At 36.4% G+C, this 15729-nt stretch overlaps 1 protein-coding gene across 1 annotated transcript in view; it reads left to right on the top strand.

The window, feature by feature from the left end:
- Positions 1-15729, top strand: part of TBC1D5 (TBC1 domain family member 5) — a gene marked incomplete at its 5' end in the record, with an annotated part of 186650 nt that overhangs the window by 114128 nt on the left and 56793 nt on the right. Inside the window, one exon of the mRNA XM_080611116.1 lies at positions 334-440. Within this exon, the coding sequence (XP_080467242.1) occupies positions 334-440 (107 nt within the window). The remainder of the gene's footprint in view (positions 1-333; positions 441-15729) is intronic.

The following is a 15729-nucleotide window of genomic DNA, read 5'->3' as shown; positions in this document are numbered from 1 at the left end:
TACAGAGATCTAAATTTAGGCATCTAAATCTAGAGCTAACATAAATGTCTATGACATAAAGTCAGTGGTAGCTTTAGCATTGACCTTAATGATACTGGACAAAGGGTAGTCATGAAGCTTGATTATGCAATATATGAGCACTTATATGTTGAGCACTGCTTTGAGTTCTAAGAGACTTAATGTGGAAAAAGACAGCTGAATCTGAATTGTAATGAATCAACTGGAAAAGGTATTGGTTTGGAATATCAGAATAAGATAGTAATATTTCACTAATATGTCATTTTTCTCCTTTCTCTCTCTCTTTCTCTCTCTCTCTCTTCATTTGCATTGTAGTGATTTCAAGTAATTATCAGACCTGTTTGGGGCTTCTGATGCATTATCCACCTATTGGAGATGTTCACTCCCTTATCCTAAGAGCACTTTTTCTCCGAGATCCAAAGGTATGTTTTAAACACTATGAGGTTAATAGCAACCTGCATTTTGGGGACTATGTTGTATTTTCAAGTTTCTTCTTACCTGATCAGAAGATCAAGAGTTGGTAGCTAAGAGCAGAAACAAGTTCCTTTACTCTTCAAAGAATTGTATTCTACTGCTTTGGTAAAGTTATCCAGGAGCTCTCGTAACTGCATATTTTTACATTCTTTAGAATAACTTTGCTTGGTATTCTGCACAGACACAAAGTATACTTTTGAGGGAAACAGGTTTTATATAGTCATCTTGTAAGCTATATAAGAAATTGTTATGCAATTTCATCTGTAAGACCTTTTTCATGGGATTTCTGCAGATTAATCACTGTTAATTCTTTAAGCACTACCTCTGCCCAGTATATAATAGTTATGTGATGGTTTTCAATTAAAAGTAAGAGACTGCTTTTGCAGCCTGGAAAGATCCACATGAATAAAATGTATGCATTCATAAATTTTATGTTACATATTACTAGCATGCAGTTTCTGATATACTCATCTGTACTAAAAAAAAGCAGACCTCTTTATTCCAAAATGGCATATGCATATGTGTGGTTATAATATACAGCAGATATCCACCATGCAGTGGATAAAGTGTTTTGAGATGAAACTATATACCTTTATCTTCGCAGTACTGAGATCTTTAGCAGATAGCAGAATTTGTGCTGTTGGTTTTGAACTGTCTTTGTGCATGTCCCATTAGTAGGCTGCCAGTGTAAAGTCTGATTTCCCTCATCTTGATGCACATCACCTTTGTAAGTGAAAAATTCATCACTTCTGCACTCTGACTGCCTTCTGCAAAATTTCATTCAGTACCAATGTTTACATTTTTATGGATTAAGAAAAAAATTGTCTCTTTGTTCCTGTATCAGTTTTTTGCAGAAATCTGCATCCTTACAGCTGCTTTCTTCATTCCTCTCGGCACAAAGGTTTCTTTTATGATGAGAAGTAAAATATATCATCTTTTCAGTATGTAAGAAAGTTAGTAATGTTAGATCTCAGGAATCTTTCTTAAGATTTCTGCATCAGTCTGTGAAATCACTGCCCAGCATTTGTTTATGTACTGTCTTAGCAAAACGAGATAGAACTATTTTTTGCAGGAAAGATGCAGAGGGAGGAAAATTGTGCTAAGGTATCAAACTAGATCCAGTACGTAATCTGTCATTTATTTAAAGTGTATGTTAAGAGATAGAATAATCAATAATTATTCAGCTGTCCTCCACAGCATCCTAGGTGGTATGCAAGATACCCTACCAGCTAAAGGGGGCAAAAATGAACCACTGACTTTCCACAAAAGAAGCTTAATTACTATTCTGCTCCTTATGCTCATGTCTTCAACAGAATGAAGTTGCCAGGTTAATTAAGGCCTCCATGTCCAATTAATTAGCACTCTTAGGTGTACCTTGAACACCTTTTGGAATGTAGTGGATGTAGTTCCTACCATGTCTTTCAGGTAGTGAATAACTACTTAAAGCTCTTTCATACCAAGACTTCTAGTTGGTTTGTCAATTTAAATATGAGTAATTACAATTTTTCCTCATTTCTGAGGTGTAGTTATCTGCTTGGAAAACACTCTGAATGTTAGGAAGCTGGAATTTCCAGAGAATGCAGAGCACTATGGGACTTCCAGCCACCTCTCATTTTATGTTGTACCTTTGGGTTGAGACTGCATAAACAGATCTGGACTTCTTACCGTATAAGGAAGTGAAACTGTTCTAAAGGATCTCTCTAAAAGAAAAAAATAGAAATAGCTCCTGATCTGAGAAAGAAATGTGTTTTCAGTGCTATGACTGGAGTACCTGTTTCTTATCTTTCCATAGGTATGATTTTTAAGTTTCATTTATGTGTCTTTAAGCATATGTTGGTTCAATCCAAAGTATTACTGAAATGGAAGTCTCATTATTCTGTGAGACCTACATATAAAAATTTTCCAAGTCTGTCAAAAATTTTTATTGCATGTAATGAAAGGAATGAGTCTTTACTCAACAAGACATTATGGGTGCTGTAGTACTCTAAAATCAGTAGACAGATTATATGCCAGCATACATGGGAAAATTCCGATACCTGTTTTTTTGCTATCTGCATGAAGATAATTCAGTTTGCCTTTATTCCCTGAGCAGATAAAAAGAGATTGGAGGAAAAGACAAGGAGCTTTTAGTCGGTAGTGTAACTTGTAAGTGATTCAGTGCCTAATGATTTTTTTTCCACTTTTGATGTTTTCCTGTGCATTGCTCCAACACCAGCTTCTAGTTTCTAATGGGAAATTCCATTTGGTTCAATGCAATTTAGATCTCATGACCCAGGGCTGAGTTGTTCTGAATGGTATTTCTTGCAAGATTTCTCTTGGGGTTTTAATATATGAATTTGGGAAAGTCTTCTGTGGGAGACTGTTGCATGGTCCAGTGTCTCATTTCGTTGTTTGTTGAACATAGCAAGAATGTTTAGTATTGGTCTAAAAATCTGGGAGAGACTTGCTCTCTGACCCTTGGAGCAGCTTCCCAGCCACTCTTCTCCAAGCCTGTAGTTTTGCATGGAGTTGTCTCCCAAATGCAGGACCTGGCACCTTTGCTTTGTTGAACCTTATACCACTGGCCACAGCCCAAAGACGTGGACAAACAGGAATCTGCCTCTTGCAGGTTTGTTATTATATATTGTCTTTGGAGTTAATTTTGCAGCTAGATAAATCCCAAATAATCTCACTGAGGGGAAGTTGTGGGGTATTTGAACTAACATATATCACTATGGTGATACACACGTAAAACTGAAAAGTCCTTGAGGAACAATCCTGTCATAAATAATGAAGTAGTTAAAATGGACCTGATACAGCCTTTCAACCTGTAACTTCCAATTCTAGAGATAATCTGTGTTTGCACGTCTAATAACATCCGTTATTTCTTCTGTTTTCTTGGCCTGACATAGCAAGTATCTTCTTACCGTTCTGATTTGGCTTGTAGACTATCAGGAGAGTTAAACTTTGCCTTGATGAACCTGTCACATTTTATTTGCTTCTTTTCACTTCAGTCATCATCAGGAGAGCAACCTAAATGTCAAATGAAAGCTATACTTAAAAGGTGGTGGCTTTTTTTTTTTTTTTTTTTTTTTTCCAAAGATTGACAATTTAGTGACCTTTTGTGTAATCAAACTTAGGAGAAACCTTAGCATTGTCCAGTAATAACAGTAATATGAAAAATAATTAGTGCTAGCCATTTATCTCATGCATGGAGCAGCTCTGCTTTTCAGTTTGTGAACCCCAGCTGGCAGTTGGGATGATAGGATGGTTTAGGTACCACGTCTTTGATATATTCCAGCACTACAGAAGAGAAAAACATATCTCCTTAATAGCTGAAAACAAGTTAATGCACCTCTCCCTGAAGGGGGACCTGGGAGGTACTAATTTTACAGGCGTGAGAATGGATCAATGCAGAATAATTGAATATTAGCCTTTTCTGCATTTGGCTAACTTCAGTTATTAGGGTAATGTGGAATGAGAAGCTCAAACCAGTGTTATTGTCTTTGCATAGGATCATAAAGCTAACCTGCTTAGCAGAGTATTTGTTTCACATTTCTAACCTTTGAACAGATAATTACCTCAATTATTTATATGAAAGTAACTTCTATGCACTTACAGTCCTTCATAGAACTTCCTGTGGAAGAATGGGCTATTGAAAGTATGTATGTGTGAAATGAGAAAATAAGGGAAGGGGTTTTTTGCGTGTATCCTTTCTGTGTATCCAAAAGCCTTTACTGAAGGTGTGTCTCTGTGCATTTAATATCCCATGAGTGGCCAATTTTCTTCCTTTTTTTTTTTTTCCTTATCAAAACCATTGAGCACTGTTAATTTTCAAAGCAAAGGCTGCAAAATTAAGAAGTAGAGATACAGAGATAGGGCGGTGGAAAAATATAAAGTGATTAAAAAACATAGTTCTAACTAGAGTTGTTCAAATAAAAAAAAAATTAAAAAACCCAATTAGAAACAAAAGTCATAGAAAATGTGAACATATTGTGTTCCTTAAATAACCAGATGTTCTTTCCTTCCTGAAGGCAGCCAGGGCTAGGAATAAAAGGTTTAAAACTATTGTTTTAAGTTAACTGTGAATTTTGCGAATCTGTTTTCACCCTTTAGCAAATAAAATTCTAACACAGCAACATAAGCCATGTAATTTTCATCTTTGGGTGTTCTTATTTGTATGTTGTTCTGTGTCGAAGTATTTACCTTATCATAGTGACTTATTAGAAAACTAAAGCACTACATAGAACATTACAGTTTCACATTGCATACGAAGAACCTGACAACCATCCTTTGTCTGAAAGCTTACTGTATTTATTCCCAATATTTTTGTAAAATAAGTTTGCTTTCAGATACTTTAATGTCATGAGTTACCCTATTCATTGAGCAAGCTATTTAGAAGACAGCTTTATCATAAGCCATTGATTCAGAAAAATGAAAAAGTTGTTGTGCTTGGTTGATGGGAATTAATTTGTTATCCTAATAATATTCTAGTTACTGCTGCTGATATTTTTTCAACGTTGTATTTTAAGCTATTTGCTGACATTGAGAGGGGCCGTATAATAATATTAAATTCTAACTAAATCCTTGATGAAGCCTACATGACATTTCACAGAAGTTGGATTAGTTTGTCATGAATGAAATTACAGGCACTGCCAGAAAACTTAAGCAATGATATCTGGTCATGATTACTCATATAACGATTAGTCGGAGAAATCTGTATTCCAGCTTTTAACACTTTTCACAATCTGAGCAATGAGTGACAGGGGGAAGACACATTTCTGAAATTTTGAACTGAACTCTTTGTACATTTATTTTCAGCTGAATTTTCTTCTTAAGTAGCTGCCACCATCTCAGAGTTTTCTCCAAGCTAGTTTCATGTGCCTGAAAGGCTGTTGAGTTTCACTTTCTTCTTCTTCAGATAAATTCTTTTCTATACACTCATTAACTGAGGTGCCGCTGCAGAGCTGCAACTGTCCTTTGAAAGCTGCCGTTATGTCAGGATTGTTTGTTTTGCTGTTTGTGGCAGGAGAAAAGCAGGTTTGGGGTTGTTTTGTTTGTTTGTTAGCATTGTGTGTGCAATCTGGCATTAATTACCTCTCTTTAATGACCAGATTGCAGCCAATCAGAAGTTGGGATCTGGCACTGTTTGGGCATTAGGAGCTCATTAATTTGTACCTACACACAGAGGTACTGCTGGGGTGCAGAGCCCGTTTTGTTAGAGGGGTACCAAAAAGGGGGAGGGGGGCTCTGAACAAATGTTTGCTTTTCTCCGACAATTTTTTGATCATGAAAAATGGGACTGATAATTCAGGAGATTTGCAATAATACATTAGGGGGTTTAGCTGTACGAAAAGCATCAGGAAGCTGGGATAATGAATATCCCAGTGCAGTACGAGCTGGCAGTACGGGTAAGGTCGCATACACTTTAACTGAGAGTTGCTTTGACAAGCGATATGACTGATAAAGGAAACAAGGTTTTCCAGAAAAGCTAAGTACATGTTTCTTCATCTGGGAGAGAAGGAGTATGGGGAAATAAAGAAAAATAAATGTATTTACTTTCAATGATTCAACTTCTGTTTGCCTCGATTTCTGAAAGCTTAAGATCTTGGATCCTTAATGCAATGTAGATTTTTATGAAGAAAAACATGTCAGGATCTTCAAATCAACCTCTGGTTTTATAACCGTATTCAATTCCTTGTAACAAACCCAAGCATTTTAAAGGTCTAACTTCCCAATTTGCAAATGTAGTAAGGCTAGATGTAATCTAAACACCTCACTTTGAATACATTGATGTTATTTTCTTTAACTGCATGCTAAGCTTTTAAATGTGGGCCTGTACAACTAAGAACTGAATGTATTTTACATGAAAAAGACATGATATTAACTTGTTCTTTGTTTATGTTCGTGTTCTTAAAATCAGTAACTTTCACTTTCCATGCTTTGTTCTAACAATTCATGTTTTAAATATTCGGTTATTGTGTTTCATTAATGGAATAAGGTATGACAGGCAACTATGAGTTTAATGATAAATTACTTGGAATAACCATGTTGCCATAGTATCACATAAAAATAGTAAGCGTACCATGAATTTAAAATCCTTTAATTTTTGTACATTTGTTTCAAAATCTTCATTCCCAGTGCACCTATGCATTTTAAAATATAAAAAGGCTGGTGGTCAGTATTCACAGTATAATAACTTTGTTGTCTCAAAGTTCATTGCAATCCCCCCTGATATGTTAACTATTTAATTGACACACCATAAAATACTTATCTTCTTGAAAGTATCCTGTATATCACAATATTTTCAGGAAAAAATCTTGGAAAGTGATTGATTACTCATCTAGCCAAAGCTTTTCAAATGAGAAATCTTTCAAAGTCTTTCTCATTCCTCAGTATCATATGTAGCACAGTAGTCATCACTTGAAGGAGAACACTGATCTCTTAGATTGCCAACGACGATGCAGTTTGCAGTATTGCCCTCTCTTTAGTGTTGTATGCACAGGATGGTCATTTGGGTAAGAACCCACAAATATTGATTCAATCTAAGTTAAACACCTATTACATTTAAATAAGTAGGAAAATGGTGAGAAATGCTACAGAATAAAGCAAAGCTTCCTGAATAGTGACACCTCTCATAGTTAAGACAAAGCTGTGCCACAGGTAAGATGGTTCAGAAACTAAGGATTTGTTCCAGGTGTATCTAGCGCTGGATGGGATGGTGCTGCAGTCTGCTCCTGGCGGTGAAAGCAGAGCCTAGCAAGGAGGGCAAGCTGACTCCATTGTTCTCATTGCTGGTCTTGGGTGACCCAGCAGGAGAGCTGCTGGCCTTGAGGGTGGTGAGGAGTTGGTGGCGTGGCTGGTGATTTCTGGACGAGTGGAGTAGCATAGAGCCTGTCAGGGGAGATGGCTAAAGGCAAGTTAGGAATAATAGTGTCTACTTCTGACTAATACTAAAACAAGTATGTAATAGTGTTGTATAGAACAGCAAGTAACGTGCATTATTCAATAAATAGTCAAGGCAATTACCTGATGATGTCATTGGGCTGATTGCAAACACAAGGGAGGGGGAAAAAAGGTGTTTCCATTTTTTAATATTCTCTGAAGATTTCATACTTATGCTTTTTATCAGCTTGTCTTCCCCATTAATTAGAAGGCATGAGACAATGTCATAGACAGGCCAGAGCGACAACTGGGAAAGACTGAGAATAGAGAAGGAATTCATAAGCTCTGATATGTTAAGGGCAAGTACTTTAAAGAGGTAAGATAGAAAAGAAAGTTTTCTTTGGAAGCCAAAACTTTAAACTGTTCTTTCTATTTGAGCAAGTTGATGTCGTTGTGAGGGCAATCTGGCTGCCACATCTGTCACCCCATTGATCACCGGGGTTGATTCGGCTGATCTGGCTGGCTAGGTGGGTGTCCCCTTCTCCCTCACCACTCCATGTGCGTCCCTCCGGAAGCTGCGCACTCGGTCGAAGACAACGACCTTCCCCGATACAGGCAGTACTGTTCCTCGGTCACAGGTATACGGTAGCTGCGCTCCCCTGCTAGAACCTCCAGAAAAGCTCAAGGTCCAGTTTCAGGAGAACGTCGAGTAGTCAAGCTTCCAAGACTGCAGACACATCCAAGTGAGGCGCTGCACGTGGCAGTCTGCCATTCTTTGTTTATATAGTGGGCATCATGTGCTGTGGTATGGAATACCTCTTTGGTTAGTTTAGGTCAGGTGTCCTGTCTCTGCTTCCTCCCAGCTTCCCCTCCTCCCTGGCAGAGCATGGGACTCAGAAAGTTCTTGGTCAGAGTAAACATTACTGAGCAACAACTAAAAACATCGGTGTTATCAGTGCTGTTCCCAGGCCGAAAAATCAAAAACACAGCGCTGCACCAGCTACTAAGAAGGGGAAAAATGACTGCTACTGCTGAACCCAGGACAATAGGAAAGTAAAAGTAATTCTGATTGTACTTGATGCTGAAGCAAGAAGCTGGAGACTTTAAGCTCTTAATTACTTCAGCTGCCAATAAAAACTTATTGCTTGTGAATTTCTTGGGGCTGTTTCTTTCAAATGATTTGTTTACTTCTGTTTAGAAGTCATCTAAAGCTACTGACCCTCTCCTAAAGAATAATGATGTTATTTATAAAATTACACTAATAAAATGTATTTTAACCTTGTTATAGTGAGGTGATTATGGTTCTTCTTATGTGCAACCTGACAATTCAGTTAATCACTTCTAGTTTGCAAGGTAGGTTATCAAAAGGAAGCAAGCACTTAAAGCACTTTGAGTCTACCTAATCAAAAGTTCTCTGTATAATAATTTATTTATTTGACTAAAATTTGCAAAATACAAACTGTGAGTTATATAAAAATAGATTCATAACTTTTCAATAATGTATGAAAGATTAGCTACGGAATCATGTACCATCTATTATGATGGAGTTTCAGTTCAGTCTCTTCTGATACGGATATACTGATGATGTATTGACTTATTTATAGTGAATATTAATATATTAATTCTTGTATGCAAAGCTATTAGAGTACATTTGCATTGGGAAAGACTTCTCTGAAAGAGCAAAATATTTTCAAGTAGGAGTGAGAATAGCAGATTTTATCCTTTGCTGTAACTTTTTATGGGAAATTGACATCTAGGTTTGGAGATTTGATGTCTTTGTCTTTTTAAAGGAGCAATAGTGATCAAAATGGCTCTAATTATTGGAATCTCAGAATGAGAGGAATTGCTTGTCCCGCAGCACCAGGACTTTTGCTGGTTTCTGTGTTTTAGAGGAAAAGACTTTGACATCATACTCCTTTTGCTGCAGTGTGTGCATGGGGCTCTTTGAAAGATCCTTTTTCACTCCCTTAGGGACCTTTTTGAATTGTTTTACACAGCACATTGCACACAGATCGTAAATTAATCTGGGTTTTTTTCCATGTAGCAGAAATAACCAAATAGCACCTTAGAATGTTCTTGTTTTCCCTGATAGGTGAAAATTGTGTACAAGCATGTATCTGGAGAAGATATAATGCTGTAAGTGTGGTTTTAAGGGTTTATGCAGGTTGTCCAAAACGAGTGCCAATAAAACCATAATGTGGTAGCTTTTCTGTACATAAAGATGTCATATTTTAAATCTCATAATTTGAAGCATTCCAGGGTTTAAAGCAAGGCTTGCTGTGTGTTCCCTTCAAAAGCCTGGATCCATCCTCCACAATGTTGTAAAACTCCTGTTCCTAACCGTGAGGGGCTGCAAGATGCCAGAGCATAAATCTGTCATGGGGTAGGGCTGAACACTGTCAGATTTATACCTCACTATTTAGTTAATTTACTTCTGAAAACTAAGGGTTCAGCTGAAAAATAGGCAACTAAATTAAGAGGCAGAGGTACTTAAGCAATCCTGTTGATGCAAGATGGAGATTTTATGCAGGTTATGAACTTGAACGTTGGCAGGTCGGAGTCTTTTTGTCTGGGATATCAATAAAAGCTGATCTGGTAGGATTTGATCTGTTAAAATGCAATGCGATATAAATCTATAAATAAAATTTAAGAAAAGGCTTCCCAATAGGTTAGAAGCCGAAATGTGCAACTAGAAATTTCTTTCAGTCAAATCACTGGAACATTTCTAAATCTCTCTTGTCATTTTTTTCACTTCTTTATCTCTTGTCATAGAATGCCCATGTGAGAGAAGGCTTGTGTGTATGAAGTTAAAAACAGACCATAACGCATGGTATTTAAAATATCTTCCTGGTATCTGAAATTTCTAGTTGCCAGGGGAATGGAGGGTTGTCTCATAACAAAACTGGAGATATTTTGTTTCAGCTTGATCAGAGTTCAGGGGTTTCTTCCTGCCTTGACCCAGTTAGCTGAATTTTCTTTCCTTTGCAGTTTTTTCCTGGGAATTTTTGTCGTTTCAAGGAAAAAAAAAAAAAAAAAAGGAAGCAAAAAAGCACTCCCTAGTTTTCTTTGGAAACAATTAAATATGATCATTCTTCATGCTGTTATTGCATTATAAATAACAAGCTCTGCAATTGAGACCCATAGTGTCTTTATGAAAAATGTAAACAGGAAGCATTATTCCCAGTTTGAGGATTATGGTTTTCCTGTGATAAAAGGAAATTCTTTATTAGGATACTCTTTATGTTGTGCTGCTTTCATACATAGAGTTGATAGATGCAGATATATTATCCAAAATATTTTGGGTAATATTTTGCTATTGGCCTTGAACCACTTTTGAGCTGGCGGTAGTGCATTATGTCCTCTAATGTCTCACTGGGTTTCTTTTCTTTTTAGTAAGTATTTAAGTCAGTAGTTCGAAGGTGGATGGAATAACTTCTGTGCTCCAGTGTGTTGCTTGTTCTACAGAAGGTATAACTAGGGAAGAGGAAGATGAGGAGGTGAAAGGAAAGTTTTGTTTGGGGAATGGCATTTCCTTTGAGTGCTCTAGGGTTTGGGGTTGTTTTTTGAACCAGTTGTTTAGTATACAAAATATTGTGGTGTGTTTATGTAATGTTAAGCCATTGCTTATACTGTCTAAGTCTAGTCATAGAGTGGAGACAGCTGCTTGGATGGATACCTGACAGAAAAATAAAAAGAGGGAAGGTAAAATTCTCTGTACAGCTAGGCCATTAGATAATCATTAGTATGCACTTCATATTAATTATTAGTACCTAATAGAAAAACTGCTGCCAAACTGCGCAAACTGTGTCCTGATCCACACCTCAGCTGCTATGTTTCAGCTCTATTCCCAGTCCAGATTTTTGTCATGTTTATATCATACTTATTGAAGAAAGAATCATAGGTGATAACAGAAGGAAAAGCTAAACCTTTGCTGACAACCCCAGTCATTACTGAATACGCTCCTCCAACTTCCGTTAGAAACCAATGAAAGGAAAAGAATTAGGAATTCAATGCAAAAATGTCTAAGGCTGTATGAGAAATATGAAAAAAAAACAACAAGCCAATATTGCCCTGTCAGCTAAAGAGGGAAAAAAAGGAGCAAACTGTTCCTTAAGAATATTTTCATAAAAGGAGCAACACTGCACCATTATCCTTTTCTTATATATAAAAATGTTTAGTTCAGTCTGTTCTTTGGTTCAGGCTTAAAATATTATTCTTTTAGAAAAAAAATTTGTATTTCGCAACATTTGTTTAATATAAAGAAAAAAGTAGTTTTAAAAAATCCTGTTTGGCTCTAGTGAGATTATTATTTTGGTAAGCGTATTGCTGCATGTATATATAATTCACTGCTGCTGTTTTGTTTGTTTTTTCTCTGTTGCATTTAGGTTATCTAGTTTCAGATACAATCTATTAAGTGGAGTATTTTTCAGTAGCTGAGGTTTTCCCACCTGTCTACCCTAAAACACCTGCAACATATGTTTGTGTAACCCTGCAACGCTTTGTGGTTTGGGCCTTGAGAAATTCCCCCAGAGCTTTTTGCTTATAAACAGCTGAGCAATTCATTTCTCTAATGACGAGTGCTTTTCCCTTGGCGTTGAGGCAATAGCGTGTTCACTAAAATAAGTCTCATTTTTTCTTCAGACATATTGAAATTCTTTTTTCATTTTTGTCTCTTACTTCACTTTTGTCTCAGACTTTGTGCAAAATTGCATTTGATTTTTTTTTTCCCCTGTTAATAATACTGAACAGAGAAGCGAGGAGCTACCTCAGCAGAGGAGAAGAAAGAGTGTTACAGAAATTCTTCCACTTGCATCTGCATGTTAGCTTTTACAAATAATGTGTATTGAGATGGTGAAACGTAGCATTACATTGCAGTAACTGGTTTTCCTAATATGTTGTAGAACAGTCTGCCTGTGACTTCTGTCATGCACAAGCCTGCTTTGCTATATCGTATCTATTATGTGGGTCATGTAATGCGGTATGTCTCCAGAAACCAGGGAGGAAAAGGGTTATACTAGGGAATCTGAGTGCATAGAGTATGATCCTTGGCTGTTGGGAATTGCTTTTCAACAGTTTATGCAAGTTTAGGGAATCTTTTCTGCTCTGGGTGTGATACTGACTATGGCCTCAGCCCTCTGCCTAGGAAGAGAACAGGCATGGGTCCCCTCTGTGACCATGGAGGTGAATAAAGCCAAGTAGAAAGCCCTCAAGAACCTTCCGCCAGCCACAGGAACTGGAGTGAGTCAGTCTGGTGGTGGCTGAGAACAAAAGGAGGACAGGAGTTAGGACTTAAGCAGGCAGATGACAAGGTGGCATCTTTTAGGCAAAGACAGGCTCAGAAGCAGGAGAATCTCAGAGATACCTGAAACATTTTTAGGCATCTCTTCCCTCTGGGCAGGATTAATATATTTTGAAGAGAAAAAGTCCAAAATCACATCAATTTCTGTGTGTTTCTATATCGCAATTTCTTACACTATCCTTTTAAAAGTATAAAGTGGGCATTTTATACCAGTTGAAACTAAGATTGCTGTAGTTAGAAATTAAGATTAGAGGAATGATAAAACCAATAGACTGCTCCTACAAAATGGATGTAAGAAAGATGGATTTCTAGTATGGGTGCAGGCAGCTTTTCTGTGTGATTTCTGCACCGTCTTTCCTTAGAAGGGGAAAACCATAAATATGTTAATATGTATAATGCCCTTACACAATTTCTTTAGGGGATTCAACAAACCACTAATTGGAAGGGTTGATTTCACTCTCATTTAAACATTATCCTTTTAAGAACAAATATTTTATCTGAGGTACTTAGTCAGAACACAAATTGAAAAAAAAGGAAAAACTTTACTTGCTTAAACAATTAAAAATATAAATAGGGCCATTCTCAATTACACTATGTAGGAAAAAAATGTGGTTACTGTGAATATTTTAATCAACAGAGCTATGTTTTGCTGTAAATTGTTTAGCCTTCAGTCCTAATACATTGAATATAATAGGGCACAGCTCAAATTGCATGCTTACAGAGGGGAATGAGTTTAAATTCACAAGGAAGAGACTTTGTAATTGTGTAGGTTTTCGTTTCTGCTTCTTACATTTAAGTGACTGAAATTGTTAAAAAGAGTATAAATTTAAACGACCATCACAGTGACATAAAGATCATAATCTTCATAAAATCATGTTTTTTGCTGTCTGAATTTGAGTTTTCAGAAGTAGTTAAAATTTCTGTGGTGATACTTCACAGATGCTTGTTTGATAACATATACCTCAGGTTGGGTTTTTTCGAATAATGAAATCTTCCGGAAGGCTTTCTCTGTTGTGTTAGAAAAGGAGCTGGAGCAGTAACCCTTGGTATTTACTGTCTTGCATTTCTGATGTTTTTTCAACAGCATTTTTTCTGAGGGCTTTCTCTTTCACAGCATGTAATAGTACTTTAAACTGCTTCTTCCTTTGATACCTTTAAAACCTCACAGGAATTTAAATACACCCCTGTGAAAGTAATGCTGGAGCCCAATTCAGTATGTTCGAGTTAGATCATTATTCCTATTAATGGCTTTAAGTGCTTAGATAGTAGATCAGCTTTTCGTGTCTTGAATTGCTTGTCATTTCTTATTAAATATGTTTCAAGATATTGTTTCACATGATTTTTTTTTATTTTATTTTTTATTTATTCAGAAGCAATGCGTGATCATCTTTTTTATTTCATGGGTTGTGGATAAAGAGATTTTTATGTTTTTGCTAAGTTTGAATGTATACTGAGTTACTAGAAACTAATTGCAAAAATCAGCTAGCATCTGGTTGCATGAATTTCTCAAAGGACTTGTCTTACGACTAAGAAGTGCCCATTCTTTTAACCATCTCTTACACCTTGTTGAAATGGTCATCAAAACATATAAAGAAAAAAGTTATTGAATTCTTGGGAGAAAAGTTACACTGTTTTATTACTCTCATAGGAGTTGCAGAACCATCAGTTATCCTCATCACGTCAGTCTGGATTTGATTATCATAGAAACGCATTGAATTACCAAACTAGAGCAATAGTAACTAAAGCTGATTCATTGTTATTGCTGTCAGTTGATGAGGACTGACTTACAAGCCATGTGAATGGGCAGAGTTATGCAAATATTGTTTTTATAACAGGAGAATTAAAGCATAGGGCAGCCGTTACAATGTGGGTGGTAGGATAGATAAGGATTTTTTTAATGCCTGTCTAATAGCTTTTAGTTGTTTAATTTTTTAATGAACATTACAAACAGGATATACTTTAAATATGTTTGATGTATTTCCAAAGAATGAAAACGAGACATTTCATACAAGATTAAGTCTGACTGCAGGAAATGATCTGGAAATTCCCAGCCTTAAATTTGACCCCAGAAATCATCCTGGCCTTTGATATCTACTGCCTCTTTAAGTCGTCTTCTGTCCTTTTGTGCACATGCAATATTTTTGTCTTTCAAAATGCACACCTGTATCTTCCTCCAAAAATAAGGTTTCCAAGGAAGGAGGGTTGCCTGCTCTTACGTGGAAAATGAGAGGATAAGACTGGATGCTCAAGTCTATAATGAAATCTGGAGGGCAAATATATGATATGTGAAGCTGAAACAGCTGAAGTCTGACTCCATCAAAAATATAATGTACTCTCATTTGTGAATGACTATTTCAAAAAGCTCATTGTGTAGTTGATTGAAACTATATTTACTACTAGCAGGAATTAAGAAGGCAGAGCAGAATATGAGGTAATGTAAACCTTTAAAGCAAAATACTTGGAAGGTATTTAGAACTGGTTTATACAATATGTCTGGTTATTATGCAGAAATTTACCAATTGTTTTGTTTCTTTTACAGTAGAAATCATTTCTTTAAGCTGTTTCTCTTCCAATTTTTGTATGTGTGGATATATGTATGTGTGTGTATGCGTATGTGTATATATATACACTCTCTGTTACTTTGATTTCATCTGTATGAAAATTTTTTTGCTTACAGCTATTAACATCCTTCAGAATGCATTCATTCAATCAAGAGATTTTATGCATATACTTTGGTCTAAACTTAATGTTCAGCAGATAATTAGATCTGGAAAGGATGATTTCAGAACTACTGAAGGTTTCAGTGAAATAGTTTCATTATGGCAGAGGTAGAAACTAACAAGTGGCTTCTGGCTTCAATATTAATTATACACGTTTCATTGTAGGAGAACTTACTTGTGGACTGAGTTTTGACTAGAGTGAAATTTGGTGAGAAAAAAGGCTCCGTGTGCCATCTAGTGGCAGTGTGCAGGTTGTATCACGAAATTTAATTCTTTGCTTAACCAAGGCATTGCTGGTGATACATTCAGTTCAAAATGTTAGCTATAGTTTCTCCTTACTAGTACTATTTTCTT

This window comes from Psittacula echo (assembly GCF_963264785.1).
Source record: "Psittacula echo genome assembly, chromosome: 2".
NCBI lineage: Eukaryota > Metazoa > Chordata > Aves > Psittaciformes > Psittacidae > Psittacula > Psittacula echo.
Note: the sequence above shows the minus strand (reverse complement) of the source record. Positions and strands in the feature narration are given on the sequence as shown.